The 16857-nt window shown below is 40.2% G+C and overlaps 1 protein-coding gene across 8 annotated transcripts in view; it reads right to left on the bottom strand.

Moving 5' to 3' along the window:
* LOC111253031 (transmembrane protein 47) overlaps positions 1 to 15893 on the bottom strand; it is a 40709-nt gene extending 24816 nt beyond the window's left edge. Inside the window, exons 1-2 of one of the 8 annotated variants that reach the window (XM_086992289.1) lie at positions 13725 to 15893; positions 9690 to 9814 (exon numbers count right to left, since the gene is read on the bottom strand). In XM_086992289.1, coding sequence (XP_086848415.1) covers positions 9690 to 9703 — 14 coding nt within the window. In that variant the 5' untranslated portion in view covers positions 9704 to 9814; positions 13725 to 15893. Of the gene's footprint in view, positions 1 to 2143; positions 2742 to 8218; positions 8242 to 9093; positions 9249 to 9689; positions 9815 to 10268; positions 10517 to 13724 lie in introns of those variants that run through there. The other 7 variants (XM_022811837.2, XM_022811834.2, XM_022811835.2 and 4 more) reach the window with 7 other exon arrangements.
* Positions 15894 to 16857: the final 964 nt, after the last annotated feature.

Genomic DNA, 16857 nt, shown 5'->3' with positions numbered 1-16857 from the left:
TATATATATATATTTATTTATTTATTAAAAAACGCATATGCTTCAACCCATGTTTAATATATGAAGTGCTCTTTTTATTCGTTGGCCGAGGTGGTTTATACCTTCCGACTCTACTATCTATCTGGACACTCCTACAAAAACCGTGTTGACGTGTTAGAGCAACTGAAGAATTATGCGAATGCGTTATTATTAGAGAACTGCATCCTTTCCATAGGCGCTATAAATTATGTAAAGTAGTTCAGTATACCGGGCAAGAGATGACGAACAGTTCTAACTCTATTTGATTAGAGTAAGATATCCAGAAAGGTGCTATGATGCCTCCTTAACGGGGACGTCAGATCTTCTCGACCAAGGAGAAGCGACAATGGCCTAAGCCTGAAAGGGACTCATCATATGTTACATTGTGAAACGTATGTTCTTTTGATGAACGCAATGTCGGATCAAACAGCTAAACTGGAAGGTTAACGACGGGATACTCAACAAAGCATCGATAGGGCGTTAATAAAAGCTTGATCGCGCTGCTGACCCTGGCTGGTCCACGACGATACGGACAATACGATTCCTTATAGTAATCTGGTAGAATTTAACAAGCTAGGAAATTTTATGGGAAATCAGAGAAAATATAACAAGGATGCAACACGCTGATAAATATATATATGTAGCTTTTTTTTTTAGCTAGGTGGATTTAGAGTTACATATCTCAAGTAATATGAGTCGCGTCGAGTTGGCATTGGATCTCAGCTTTCAGACGAGAAAGTTGAGATCAACAGTTGCAGACGTTCTGACATTGGTGGAAAGCCTATATTAAGACCTAATGTAGAACGCTTTGAAAATAGTTTAAATTTCTATAAAACTTTGCTATATTTTTATCATGATAAGAGCAAAAATTCTGTTCAGGTTCAGGAAAAAAAATGCAAGCGTTCTAAAGATAGTTACATTGCTTTCATTCTGTAAGTTTCAGTGTGAAGGGTATTGGTCATAGTGGTAATCCAATTATGATACGACTGGGCGAATTCAGCAAGACCGATGCTGACGAAAGAAATCCGCTGTAAAATGTCTCCGACCACTCGAATAAAGTTGGTTACAAAAGAAAGCTTGATGTTTAGGGGCTACACGAGTTGACACTAGAGGATTTATTTGATCGTATTTCAATTTGCTAAGCTCTATGGAAGCATGACCAAATCAAGCCCCTCCTAAGGCAGTTAAGTCTAGATGATGAGAAAACGATAACGTAGAAATACGAAAAAAAAAATCCGTTTCGCAGTTCCTAACAGAACGAAAGCGATACTGTAGACTTGGAAAAAATCGTACATTATCAGTTGCTGCCAACGATTTCTGCTGTCAACAGCTGAGGCGATTACAACGAGCCAATTTAAAACTCAACCTAAGCCAGTGAACAGAGCAAGCATCAGATGCCAGATTTCAGACATTCTTAGCTAGCTAACGAAAGTTGAGAGAACTTCGTTAGACCGTATCGCGCGTGTGTTGCACTATCCAACTGTCATTAGAAGTTGCACAATGATGGGATTGTTGTGTTAAGCACAAAAATGGCAGGGGGTCATCGATCAAAATGGCTCACTCAGTAATATTATTTCAAAGTAAAAAGGATATTTGTTCATTTTTTTCTTAAAACGGTCAATGGTTATTCTCTCACCCATCTCTCTCTCTCTCTCTCGCTCTCTCTATATATATATATGTGTGTATGTATGTCGCTTGTGATCTATGGTAGCTATAAGGAAACATCGCCACTCGATAGAATATCGTCATGCACATCGAGGTCATACAAATTTTCCTGCGTGATGGTAGATGCAGAATTAAAATTTCGTCAACAAGCATAAATATTGTCGAATGGTTAACTACTCAGACGCACACTGGTTTAGAACAAAGGAACCGTAAAGGGTGTGGGGTATAGATAACTGTCCCCGACGATTGTTTGCGTAAATGCTTTTTGCTCAAGTTGTGACACTTCCACATGAAGAACTTCAAGGTAGGTACCTATTCATGTATGAAACATGAATAGTCTTCGATTAAGTTATTTTAGAACGATTCTGAAATATAACAACATCTGTAATTACGCGAGTGCTTATCTTGCACGATATCCAACCAGTTTCTAGGTAGGCGAGGTACTTTCGTCAGTACCAACCTGATTAAATGGGCACCACGTGAAAAAATTAGGTGAAAATGGGGACAGAATCTCCACAGCTGCTTCTTAAAATCCGCCAAGCACAATCAATCAAGTAAGATAGCGCACCGTCAACAGAGTCAATGTACTAATTTAGATAGTTCTTTAAATCCGTATAGCACTGCTTGACTGAAATGTACATCGATACACAGAACCATTCAAATTTCATTGGAAAGTACAGCTAGACCTGAACGTCTCATAGGCACAGGTGACTCAAATACCATGGAGAATATGTGTCTGTGCGTTGTCCTTGAACAACTTCGACCTGTTTCACCGGATTGGCGTTAAATTTGCTATATGTTCACGGCGAAGTCGTCAGCAACGACGACGCTATCTCAGACGAAAGCACTGCGAGCCGCAAATAAACGCAGAGTCAGTCGAGAGTTGCTCAAATGGCTGCTTGTCTTGCTTTAGCTGGGTTGGTGGCGCGAGACCGGAAACCCACGGGTCCCCGACGTCAGAGAACCGTGGTCCGAGCAAAACCCGCAGGACTCTGTGACGACCCAAACTGCAGCTAAAACGACCAGTTGCCGCTGCAGTCTGGGTCGTCACAGGATGCTTCTTGCTTGCGGCAGCTTTGGCCACAGCGGTACCGGCTGTTGCAGACCGATCAGTCGCTGGCGATGGCGGCGGTGTTCGTAGCGCGAGTGGTATTACTTTTCTACGCTAGCAAGCGAGCTATCTAGCGAACCAAGCAACGAGAACCCGGAGAGCCGCAAACTTTCCCGCCAGGTTTAGGCCGCGGGTAGGACCGTCTAGCAGCCTTACATTAACTGGCTGATTATGGCTGGCAGTATTACGATACGATTATAGACTGCTATGGTTGTTACCGCTTCTGCGAAGGTTTTTGCTTGACAGGACCGTTGCGTGTTGGTCTGGCACGAGGCGACAGTGCTCACACGACACGATTGAACGATACCGAAGCTCAGCAATAGTGGCGACAGCAACAGATGGCAGCGAAAACTACTGCGAAAAAGATGAAGAAGTAGCTGCACGGCAAAATAGACTTCTTTGGGTCTGGTGATCACAGGTTACTGTGTGAGCCCCAATGAGTTCCCAAGCCATAAGAGTTATTGTAATTTGAAATTTTCAGAATATACACACATTCACGTATATATATATATATATATATATATATATATATATATATATATATGGTGGTGCGCTCAAATCTGGAAAAACTTTGGCGGACTGTTCGCCGTCACAGAAAGCTGGTTATTTGCTGGTCGTGAAATTAGACGAAAAGCCAGCTCTTTCAAAGTAGGGTTTAGATTTATAGGGCTTGAAAATTGATCAAAACGGCTTGAAAGGTTATCCTTGATATATCTAGGTTTTAAATACGGAAATCAGCGGTCGTCTTAGAGAGAAGAATATCAATCGCCAATTAGGTTAGCGAGAGAAGCTCCTACAGAACTAGAGCTTGCAGTGTATAATGATTATCTTCAAACATTATGACTGTGAGGACTAGCACACGCACAAAAAACCTTCGTTAAAATATCCTTTTTTATTTAAATACAGTCTTAGAAACGAAGCATTATAAAATTCAAGCGCGCCGTTCAATTCAAGCTTGTAGTCCTGCTTACTAATATCTAACGTCACTTTAATCAAACTCGCAAACTAACGGATCTGGCTTATTATAACCGAGTAAGTTAAACTTTTTTCGCGTTTACGGCATTCGCAAACTTCACCACGAATACTCAGTCGGCCATTACACAACACGGTATGAACTATTTGTTTACTACAAACCCGAAGCAACGTAATTATGGTGGCAAAGAATTATATGGGAATACTCACAACTGCTTATTTGGTATTATAATAACTGCTTCACTGGTATTATAATGTTTAATTTAGACTTACTCTCTTTGCTCGAAATAGTAACCTCCGAATGAACCTCTTCCTCTGAGTAGGGACTGTTTGTTCTGTCGTATTTACTGCTGTTAACTGCTGTTCTACCTGGACTACTTTCGAAAACAATTGAGAAAGAAACAGTGCAACATAGTGAAATGCGCTGAAGTTTAAATTGTCATTTAGCTGTCAGATATCGCTCAAGATATAGCTGGGGCTGACGATCGTACGACTTGGGAATAGGTACGCGTCCAGACAGACCAACCGTTCATACATACATATTATTAGTAGTATATGGTGCATATATATTACGAAAGAAGTGTTGCCATCAGAAAGCTAGACGTTCTTGGACATCTATTGTTAAGTCTTTATGTTAAAATATATATTATTGCGTCCATGATTTAACGCTATATACATTTCTGTTTTGTGTCCATCCATATGAGGGTCAGAATGCAGTTTTATTAGTGTTCCTACAATAATGCCTAGGGATATAGTGTTTTACCATAAACCCGTTCCCGTAAGAAAAAAAGGTTCCCGTATAATGTACTCAGTCTGCTAGGGTTTGCTAATCCTATTCATATTGACGGGTCTCGAAGAGTTAGCGATCTCGTTTTGACAGTTGAATTAATCTATTTCATATCGCAGACAAAAATACTATCCAGCTGTGAAACTCTACCGTCAATCGTACAGTAAATAGTTGATTATTAAAATAATAGAAAATATTGAAAAAAAAAAAAGACTATATAAAAAAACTACTTGAGATGTTGTCGAAGTAATGAGTGGTTTTATTTATTATTGTTGTTTATATTAAAATGTATAATTTTAAGTGAGGGAGCCTCAAAAGTGGCGAATGAGACGATTTTTGAGTTAAATTATTATTAATAATAATAATAATAATAATTTTTATCATTGGCATTTTTAAGTGAATTTGTGCGGAATCCTTTGAAGTCATCGATATTGTCGATTCTAGTCAAGTGGTTTTTCTACTGACATCCTCAGAAGTAGTCTTTTTTTTTCTTTCTTTTTTTTTTTTTTTTTTTTTTATTTATTAGTAGGCTAACGTGTTTACATCTGGCTAGATTTGGTACCGTCCAATTAATGTTAGTACACAGGAGCCCAATAACGACTAACTCCAACAACTGATTATAGAACCTTGACATTGATATAATACGTCAACAGAAAACGAGGTAATAGACCAACATCGGATTTTCTTTCCTCTGTTAGCTTAACATATTATGCTGATGAGATATACGAAACAAGAAGACGGGTATTGGCGGACATAGCTATCATGTTACTTGTTTTATGTATTACCCGAGCGAGAGAGAAGGAAATGGTTAGAGAAAAGACTGAGTCGAAGGGATGGGGTCCGTTGCCCCGCGACGCCGGGGATTTCGTGCCGGCTAAAGAACTTTGACAACTTTCCTGCACAGTGTTGTTATTCTCTGTGCGTTCCTGAACTTCGAATCATCGTTGATACAATGGCTCCGCTATACTGAAAACGGCGGCCGCCAGATTTTCTAGCTAGACATCAAAGCTGTTTTAGCGGCCCGCGGAGAATCGTATCAATGATCACATTGTAATACGTCACGCAGGAACATGCATGCACCAGACATGTAAGTATATTTTAGTGTAAATGACTGCATCCCGACCGCAGTCTGGCCGTAGAAATTAAGTTTATAGTAAGATAGATGTAGTTATACTTTTTTTTCAATTTTATAAAACAACATGTGTTGCCTCTGAGGCAGGCAAAATTGCTGGTAATAGGAAACAAAAGAAAAATGGACTCTTAAATCTGGACGGCTGAAACCAACTAACGACCAGGCCATTGATCGACACGCATAGAATGGGGCTAACTATTCAGGTAAACTAGTGGTCATGGGAAACGGAAAAGCGTTTGTGATAATGCTGGTTTCGAGCGACAACGAAATCTGTGGGTTCGGCGCTCTATGTGACTGACTCTTTGTCAGCTCAACTGGGCTGCTTAATATTGGTTCAATTCTTCGTAAAGTGTGATATTTTCAGCCTTTTCGAGGGGACTTGCGGTGGCCGTTTCAACTGCACCGAGTGTACAGAGATGGTGGTCTATTCCGATTTTACAAAATCCCCCTTTTTTTTTTTTTTTTCGCTTAAGTAAAAGCGCGTGGATGGACACCAAATGGAATCACCTAAAGAAGCAAAGATGGTGGAAGGTTCTGCTAACAAATTCGAATAGTTTCCGTGAATAATCTTATTTTTCAAAAAATATGCACTAATTTATCTCGGCAGTATGCAATCAGCAAAGCGCTATACATCCGTTCCATGAAAGATATTCTTTTTCTCTATATACATCTCCCCATATAACATGTAATTCTTCTGTGACCATTTCATCAAATACCTCTCCTAATATGTTCGCCAGATCTCCAAAAAAAAAAAAAGAGAGAAAAGAAAAATATTTCCATCGAAAGTGTTTACATGTATTATATCAACTAAAGATTAACTCCGTTCCTGCGACTTAACCTCGACTAAAAGGCATTTCGTTCTCGATTTTTTTTTATAATAAGTAGTTGTACATACTTAACTAAATAAAAATTTAATTTCATAACGATTTTATATATTTTGCTTGATGCACTGACTCTGTTTGTAGGACATCATTGAGGCTCTAAGATTTTTTTAAAATCGTTTTCTGTTTGAACAGTTAGTTGTCTCAATGAAGACTCAAATATGTGATGTTGGCTAATTGATCCTGCTCCCGGGACGTGACCAAAATGTAAAGATTTTTCTCTTTCTTATTTATGCTTCAATAGTAAATACGTACATATGCTTCGATATGTTATTCGAAAAATCATTTTGGGGGACTCGCCGCGGTTTATCCTACCCCTTACCCCCCTATACCTAACCCCTTTACAAAGAACAACAACGATGTAGAGTGTCTATTCTACAAATGGCACCATTGACCCGAAAACTGAAAATAGTTGTATTGCGTTTCTAATTGAGAACTTTCGATTGATATCAAAAACAACGTTTCCACAGTCACGAAAGAGCTACTACATCCAGTTTTTATAATGTCCACTTTAGCTAGAGAAAAACACGTTGCGTTTTTATCCAGTTCGTCAAACTTTACTGAATATGAAAAAAGTGCTATCTATTGTCCACCGTAATTCTACTGTTTTCTAAGAAAATATCTCAGGAATCAGTTCGATCAGAAGAAAAATCGAGTGTTTTCATACTAGTCGCTTCAATTTCTCGATTGACATCCATCAGAAAACTGCTTGAAAAGCGCTAAAAATCCCTTGGAACCGATTTTTTTCTCTCTTATTTTATTGGCACATGCAAGAAGCTGATATTTGGGTATAGGAGCATTGAAGCATTTCGACTGATCTCGTCGAGGGCTTCGGAGAACAAGTCCTTTGGACAGATCTCCATTAAACAATGGGCTGGCATAGAACTGGAGAGGAAAAGAACCTGAAGAAAATCCGATTATAATATAGTCTATCTTAGATTTTATAGCTTTTGCAGAATCTCATTTGGGTCCATTCTGTACAGTTTAAAGCAACAAAAACGCGCGGAGAAGAGCAAATTGCAAAAAACAACGAATTTGACCAAGTTAACATTGTCATCTACGGTACAAAGGCATTCTGTCGAAACAAACATTTTTCTTATCTATTTTACGCACAGATTTTCTCAATATGAAACTTTTCCATTTCAAAGGACTAGCACAATCCGACTGCATAAAGGAAATAACTTGATTCCTAAGGACGAACCTTTAGACGACAGAAAGTTTTAGAAGCGGAAATGATTTCTTTATTAGTGTGTTATGATCGGTACTTGAGCCGTTAGGCACTACTTCAGACGTCCAGATTCAAATCTTAGCTATCACGCGTTTTTTGATTAAGTAGGTAAACGCTGCGCTGTTCCAAGGGGTATTACTAGTATTAACAATAATATAAATAGTGTATAAAGTTGCATGGCTTTAAGAGCGTCAAAGATAAACAAAGACTTCCTAAGGTATGGTATACTAGGGGGACCCGCGAGGTTCGCCTAACGCCTGTCGCGCGTTGATCTACATCATGACGTATACCATTAGCAGTTACTTTGCTCGTCTAATTTGGTACGCGCGTCTACTTCGCTGACGTGTTGTTTTGGCATTAGTGCTTTACGCAGCCTTTGAAGTATCAGCGCGACATGAACTGTTTGTCTCTTTAGCGTTCTCACCTCACTTGCAAGTTGATTATGCTTCGTAATGTGCTTTTCATCAATTGTTTACTTGTTCTGCTTATAAATTAGCCGTCTGTCGCGTTCTGCTCTAGTTTGTTATGTGTCACATGGTGCGCGCATTAATTCAAACGACATGGGTAGAGCACATTTGTTCACATAATGCAATTTTTACACGTTTAGTGAAAAATCGCGCGAACCATATCGGTCGCTGCCGTGATATTTGTTAAAGCCGGTGCAGCATTATCTTTAAACATGTAAAATGAGTTACTGCCGCCGGTTTACGACTTAACAAGAAAGTGTTACGCTCCATAAGAGGATAACTTTATTCTTTAAAAGACAGTATTTAAGGCTTCATACTTAACGTAGTGCTTGCTAATGAAGCTCTAGCGACCGACCCTTAAAAAGTGCTTTTGCGTCTGACAAACAGACAGACACAGATATCTGGTTATGCTTATATGTACGTAAATACATTGCTCCGTAAGAACAAAAAGTAGAATATATAAGTAGCATTTGTGGCAACGAGAATGGAACGAAGGTTAATTGCCAAGAAGGCGAGTTGGATTATAAGTAAACCAAATAACTAACCAAGTGCCCAGGCTAAGGGCCATGGTAAAGAGCTTGACGCCACGTGTGGAGGAGGGCACGTTGTGTCATTTCTAAAACAGTTGAAGTTGAAGCGATGTATTAGAACGTTGGGGACAGTGGCAGGCCTTTAGGGCTTGTGGACTTCTGTCAGGCTCAGCTCTGTGGCAAAGTTGAAGGCTTGTCTATTCAAACAATTTCCAGGAATCGATAAATGGATCAAAAAAAATATGGCATTTGTAAAAACGAGTCATCAACATGAAAGTTGATCTCAAATCTTGTGTACTAACCTCATGCAGATTGGTGCGTAACGTCCAACATTCCTCCAGGAGAGGATAAATATATTCTGTGACGTACTAAAAAACGCTCACATAGCTGACAGGCATGAAAATCGAATCTCTGTCACTTACTTCTTGGTTTCTTACTTACAAGTTGCCTACGTGGCCTAAAGCTAAAATAGACGTTTCGAGTTGTCGTATTGATGCAATGATCACTGTATTCCGTTTTCAATTTGACGTGTCGTTTTAAGGTGATTTCAAAATCACGATAGGCCAAATTTAACAGTCAGAATTGTCGGTCGTGGCCGACATACGTGTAACGTTTGAATGAACAATGCTTGGTTCATCTCTGTACGCATTTTCCTGTACGCAACAGTATTATCTTTGTTATTAACTGAAACAATATTACTCGGCATTTTGTAGTAATTTTTGCCGCAGGTACTATAGTATCAGCAGAGAAGAAAGACCTACTGCTTGATATCCCAACATGTACCCCTTGCAGTCTAAGCTTACAACATGTTCTTGTCCTAAACACGATCCAGCACTCGTTGAATTGAAACGAGCGGAAGTATTATTTTTGGATGGGAAAAAGAATATATAAAACGTACCTGTTGGTTTTCATGTCATCCGTTTGTAAAGAGGGGGAAAAGAGTGGCGTCCTCTATTACCACTGGTCGGAAGACCACGCGAACACGTAAGCAACGCCAGTGACTTGTGACAATGCTGTTTTTACCTGTGGCAGATATACCACTATTTTCATTAGTGCTGTCTTAGACTACATAGTGCGTTGATTTCGGAAACATAACTGGTCATACTTTACTGAAACAGCGATTCTGTCAACGCGACTAAAGCTTTCTAAGCGGCTGCTGGAAGGATAGCTACACCGACGCCTTCTTTCCTTTCGGGGTCCACCTATTTCATCCTCCTTTTTCTGTCGTCTTAAATAATTTCCTCGTGACTGTGGTCAGGGTAAACTTGAAGAAACTGACCATACAGAGGGACGTTTCCAGACATTCATCGATAGTTACTTTCAGATTGCTAACATCCGTTACATCCTGTGGACTTTTGTCCGTTCGATTATGGTTGTTTTTCAGTCTAGGTCGGACCATCTTCCATCGCATATAGTCTTCTCTAACAGATATCTAACAAGTAGAAGAAGCACACGATTTTGATATTAAATTGCTCACCAGCTATGTACGGAGATACGACGCTTCGATGAGCTAGGATGTACCGCCGGTTGCGGTTGGTGACGGAAAACTATATTGTGCAATCTAGGAATAGATAAACAGATAACGGCCATCTGTTTCGAAACAGTATTGTCAAGCGATGATCTTATCCATATTTGAAGATACATTTAGGCATGAGACCGTGTTGATCATAGCATTTTAGCAATATCATAGCAAACCAGTAAAGTACATGGGTTTCTACCAGATTCCGGTGGCTGGCTGCACCAAACATGCTCGTCATTATAAGGTAGGGAGGAGAAGTAATTCAGCCGGTGGTGCTGAGCGGTTTCTTCATTCTTCAACTGCAGCCATATTCTATAGGCTCATTTACTACTACCGTCGTCAACACTGTCACCGCCGTCACAGCAAGCGTCATAGAACACTTTCTTAATATATGCCGCACAACTCCTACGCAAGCAGAAGAACTCGTGTTCTAACAGCCAGCAGAATGAATGACGCTCAAAGCAAGTGTGATTCCCATCACGTCTCGCTTGGTGTAATGGCCTGCAAATAAAAGATCGCCGCTCGTTGTCGGTTGCTGTCTCCGTCGTTCCCAGTCCCGTCAAAATACTCAGAACGGTTATAGCGACGGTGGTAATAACAGGAGTCATCGACTCTCGCCTTGGCTATCTCATACACCCTCATATAGCTGCTGCTGCTGCTGCTGCTGCTGCCATTCCTCTTTGTGAGACCATACGTTTTGTCCTGATGCCGCTGGAAAAAGCTGTTCCTTAAAGTGCCAGGTAACAGTAGACTGCTGAGGATTTAGCTCTCAGATGATAGTATCAGTATGGTGCTAGCTAATCTAGCTTCTACCCACTTAAATCACGACAGCGTTGAGCAGAATTGATCTTAATAGTATTAATTACGTAATTTCGGTTAACCGCATGGTACTATAAGGATTCTTCATGTTGTGAATACCTAGTGTTTTGGGCTGTTTAAAATAAAAACATATTTGAATGTTCTGTTTACAAGCAAGTACATTATTACCGAACGCTACCTAAAACTACAAAATACATGATTAAATTCTATCATAGTTTACAAATACGCGATCTTTGATAATTGAAATACACAGACGGCTATATTAAAAAGTAAATTATACGCATATAATTTGTTTATGTTTTATGTTAGCATATTTACAGTTATCACTGGGAAAAATTTCACTATATTTCTAATACATATTTAATGGTAGACTATGTAGATCTATGTAGGGACGTTAGGGTACATAATATATACCTAGACGCACGCCAAAAGACGTTCATAATGACTCAACGTTCACCGTTGCTCCTATTTAATATGCAGAGGCACGATTGCATCCATACCCGGTACCGCTGAACTCGGTTGCTCGCGTAAGCGTCGACCCGAAGCGAAAGCGGAAGAAATATACCAAAAAAAGATCCATCATATAGACAGGCGTCAGTATAAGAAAGAGTTCGGCGTTATTTGTCGTTGTCGTCGTCCACGAATGGTGCCTTAAAGCGCTCTACGATAGGAATCTCGTTCCTTTAATATTTCTATGTATGAGTGGAAGAAGTAAGTGCGCTTAATTTACATCTTAATAACGTCTTTTTTATTATGTAATTGCTTTGCTTTTATATATTCACATTAGAACGATATAGTCAAGTTAACCCACTCAAGCTGAAACTACTATTAATCTCAGATAAGTTTGACGATTTAAATTCACATTATTTTCATGTAAAATTGTACATTAGTAACCTACGGTTCGTACAGAGCACCTTAATTATATTGTAACCAAATTTACTCAGCTTAATATGTGTCCGCTGGTTTCTCTCATTTATGCAACCGATATCTACCTATTGCAAAGGCTATTCATTTGACTGTTTGTCTTAGTCGTTTTCATTTACTCTTTAGTTCAAATAGTAATTAAATCAAAGTTTCGATCCAACAACTGATAAAATGAAGATAATTCTTTATATAATCTTCGCATTGAGTTCTTCTGACCGCTCGTGACCTCGTGAAATCATGACCGCCACGAACCTAACGTTTCGTGGTAAGAAAGGGGTAATTTCGTAACGGATATTTTCGTGTTCGTCTTTCCCTCCTTCGACTTATTTGAAAGTTCCAGTGGGTATAAAACGAGGCTCAAAAACACGTGCCAGACTAAGCAGAAAAAACGCTACCATCACCTATAACTTTTCTCTATCTAGAAAAAAAATATAGGCGCTTAGCGACATTGTGGGAGAAAAATCTAGAAAAACAACAGGTTCGACGACACAGGCCACTATTTGAATATGGTTATAGATGTTAATATTATAATTACAACGAAAGTGGCGATAGCAGCACCGCCCTTTAAGGGAAACATAATGGAAAGGTTTTATTTTACGAAAGCAACACCATCAAATTGTCTTGCGGGACTCACGGAAACGCCAGTTTAGCCTCAATAGACTGACGAGGAAGTAAGGGCTTGACACAGAGGTTTCAGCGTCCAACTTTCCAGCGGCCAAGTTCCATAGTGCTATATATTTTTGCTGTTCTATGTTGTTTTTGATGTTACTGAAGCTGGAAATGGCGATGTAGATCTTAAATTGATGATTAGAGTTTTCTATAACACAGAAACGCACCCTAACTTCCTATCTGATGAAAAACACATAACATGTTCAGTATATTGAGTAATGACATCTTCTGCCTATATGTCCATTCAAAAAAATCAGATGCTTTGTCATTGTAGAAAATTTATTTTCTTAACCCTTCGTTAACGAGTGTTGCATGATTGTTCCGAAGAAAACAGAACGCATTTACATTCCGGGTAAATAAATAACTAAATAAATAAATAGCAGTCGGCCAGATGGCAAAGCCAGTTGCCTGTTTTCAACGGTCTGTGACTATTTTCAATATTATTTAAGCTATATCGGAGTGTCTTGGATAAAAGTGTCATCCCTGACAAATGTATTAAGAAGATGACAGATCTTGTTCATACAGGTTTTAAAGTTGATCTCCTATAACAAGCTTCTATATATATTGCTACTTGTAACTTGGCAGTATATGATTTTACATGCAGTTCAAAGTGTTTATTGTTGTATTTTTCAATGAATCATGCATTTGATCCTTCAACATCTAATTATTGCTTGCTTAATATATTTAATTAAAAATTTTTTTTTTGCTTCGAAGTAACTAGCTGGCAGGAAGTTTCAATTGTTTTTGATCGTTTGAATTGTTTTTCAGCTGTTTTGTAACAGCAAATGAGTGGCTTACGCATAGTACGTACATGCTTTTCGCTCGTTTCATGCGTCCGGCTATTGTCGTTAAGCGTTAAATATTTACCCCATGAAGCATTTAAACAATATTGTCTATTGGTGAAACGTAATTAATGTAAGCCAAGCGTAGCGATGCCCGATACCAATGCATATATATATATATATATATGTATGTACAAACGGATCGAAACAATTTACCTACCTTTGTGGGGGCCGATTCATGATCGAACGGCCAGAGCTTAGTTAAGATAGTTTTTGTTTAGCCTGTGCGTGCTTATAATTTCGGCAGCACTCTGTTTCAAACAAACTACAGTCCTAGCACGAACGGCAATGCAAGATCAACGAAACTGCTGTGAGGCGCTGTTGTCTCGAACACACTTACACTTGGGGTAACAAAAAGAAACCACCCCCCAATTGTATACACAGCTTTTATCAGGAATAGGACAACTCTCTGAATATTCGTTGCTTTGAATACGTGTCTGTACTCTGCGACCATCACATGATTGTTTGCCAGCGAGAACAGGTTTGCGCACACAGAGGAAGCTCGTGATGCATGAAGGAACTTCTGTCGTACAACTCTGTCTGTTAGCTTAATTTGTAGCACATAATCCAGATAGCTCTCAGCTCGGCGGAGATAAGCGACGGAATTAGACGGCAGACAGTATGCAATGTGCCCACAAAATATTTAATATTCGATTCGATTTTTAAATGATCACTTTTCGTCCTTAATGCGCTACGAATTAGCTTTTCTTATTTATAATCTCTGACAATTTGCTTTGGGATGTCAGGATTAGGGTATTGTGTTCCCCTGATACAGGAACATCGAATTTTCTTTCCTGGGCAACTTACCATACAGGAACAAAAACAAAGCTGAAGAATTTTGTCACATTTTATCCACAGTGGCGCCTGTTTCTGGGTTGGAGAAGTCGATGTAGTTGAGTGAAACTAGTGCGGTGTCTGCGTCCTGCATTGTTTATCGCCTGTCAGCCACTGAGGGCTCGATAACTTCTTCATCCGGTCGGGTCTACGAACAATGCATTATAATAGTTACGACATGTCCTACATTATAAGAGGCTATCGATTTGACCGCCTCCATGTCAGTGATCAGAAGCGGTTACTCAATCGTCTATATTATGAAATGCTTTGCGAGCGTCGGTGGACAAATACAACCGGACGACTTGATGCCATAGTCTAATATTTTCGCTATTCCAACGCGCTCCTATCAAGAAGCGCTACTATGGGAAAGGGCTACAACACTAGCTAATGTATGTGTAGCAAAGTGACAGGCGGTGACGTTGTTGCAAGCAAGTTGTTGTGGCTTTAACCCTGAGTCCCGCGCACCAGGACACTAAGTTAAGTGTGGGAAACGAAGGAATAGTAACAGAAATAGCGATGAATGTAAGTCACCCCACAATTAGTCCGCACGGAACGTTTGCACGCACAACGGTTGTGGGAGACCTATAAATTTAAATTGCATGTACTTTGTCGTCAGCGGCACCGAATGTTCTTACTCTATTCGAGCCAGAGGAATTGTCGTCGTCGTTGCAATACAAGTGCAAGGATAATAGAGTCCTTGTCGGCCTGTTTGACGTCTGTCTGAATATCTGTCCCTTCGTATGGGAAGACAACGCCTGCCTATCACAGCACACATGTACAGATCACGACAGCGCGGTGATACTGATGATAATGGCTTGATGGTAGAGATGTAGGCAAGCTGCCGGCAGTTCCTTTGTTTACGTTCGAACAGACGGGCGGATACACACTTGCAGCAACTGGGCGACTCGTCCGAATTGTGACGAAGAACGAAGCAGACTGGAGCCACTATTTCTTCGAGCAGTTCGTGGCCATCCCAAAGTAACGATGGATGCGGAACGCCGGAGACGTAAGCAGTAACGAAGTTCCAACCGAACGTTTGCGTGCCACGGGGTCGGACGTCCAGGCGCGTTGGAGGTCTGGTAAAGGGTCTCACAGAACAGACAACTATGACAGGTTGACTAAAGAGTGAAGGTGGTGAACACTTTACTCCAACTGCCGGTTCGCGGTTAGCCCGGGCGCTGGCGGCGCCTTCAATGGCTGCTGAAAACCAAGCACTGTTTCGTTCCGTTCTTTGCCCTTTCCTGCGCTTTTTGTTGTTCGGTGACGCAGTCACTGCCATATAGCGTCGCGCACGCTCTACTGGACAACGGCAGGCAGGTACTTCGATGCACTACCAGCAGTAGCATCGGCGACTTACCAGAGTACCCTCCTTGCCATTGTTCCCTGAGCCTGCGGTCGTACTGTGCGCTATAATTCGGCCGGTTAGCTAGCTAGCTAGCTAACGCAATAGATAGACAGCGATAGAATTGACGCCGCCGCTGGTATGGTCATTCATTCGACAATAGCCTTTGGCTGCTGACACCAGATGGCGCGGTTTGGAGGAGTGCGACCAACACGGACACAGTCCCGCCGCACGCCGCCGACCCACCAATTAGCGCCTTTGACGGAAGACATATGGCAATACACGTGAACAGATAGACACTTTTGGACCGCTCCACGGACTATCTTTTTTGCTTGTGTCAATGACAAACAAGCAAAGAATAGGCATTCAAGGTAGCTGATAATAGAATACACGTTTATCAATGGTAATGAATGTGTCATCCCATGATCGCGTGCGTCTTCCCCTCCACATGCTAAAGAACAACCATGTGCATATACATATAAATTTTTACACACACCGTAACACAGATAGTCAAACAAATATATATCTGCGCAAACTGAAACTTTCCTGGCGTTAAAATACCGTGATTTGATATTGAAGAGTCACATAAGAGACGCTTGCTAAAAGAAACTCTTCAAAAACCTTTCTGCGCATTTTTCTACCGAAAGGTTGCACGATTGATACGAGAACTTTGTTATGTTACATAGTGTAGATATTTTTAAGGCAGTGTAGTATTTTCGTTTTTTTTTGACTTTTTCGGGGAAACAAAAGCCACCCCCCATATATGAAAGAGGAATTAATTGAAACATGATAACTTCAGGACGGTAGCTCAGTTGTATATTTCCCGTACAATTCCAGGAAAATTATCAGTAACGGTATGTTAGTATCGATTTTGTCAAGTGTTACTGGATAAAGATTAACATTGTTTTAACTAAATAGGGTTTAAAATTGGGCCATTCATGTAGATAATAATGACATTTAACTCCATGTACGTGATTTATTATAAGCGTTTCCATATATATCCGTTAAACATCTGACTCTCTTTTTTATTATTACTGCTCCAGTAGATATGGCTGCTGTTTTTCAGGTTTCCCTCAGGGTTGTTTTATCTATAACCGTTTCTAGCGTCACATGATTT

Source organism: Varroa destructor, unplaced genomic scaffold (assembly GCF_002443255.2).
Source record: "Varroa destructor unplaced genomic scaffold, Vdes_3.0 BEIS01000006.1, whole genome shotgun sequence".
In the NCBI taxonomy this organism is placed as follows: domain Eukaryota; kingdom Metazoa; phylum Arthropoda; class Arachnida; order Mesostigmata; family Varroidae; genus Varroa; species Varroa destructor.
Note: the sequence above shows the minus strand (reverse complement) of the source record. Positions and strands in the feature narration are given on the sequence as shown.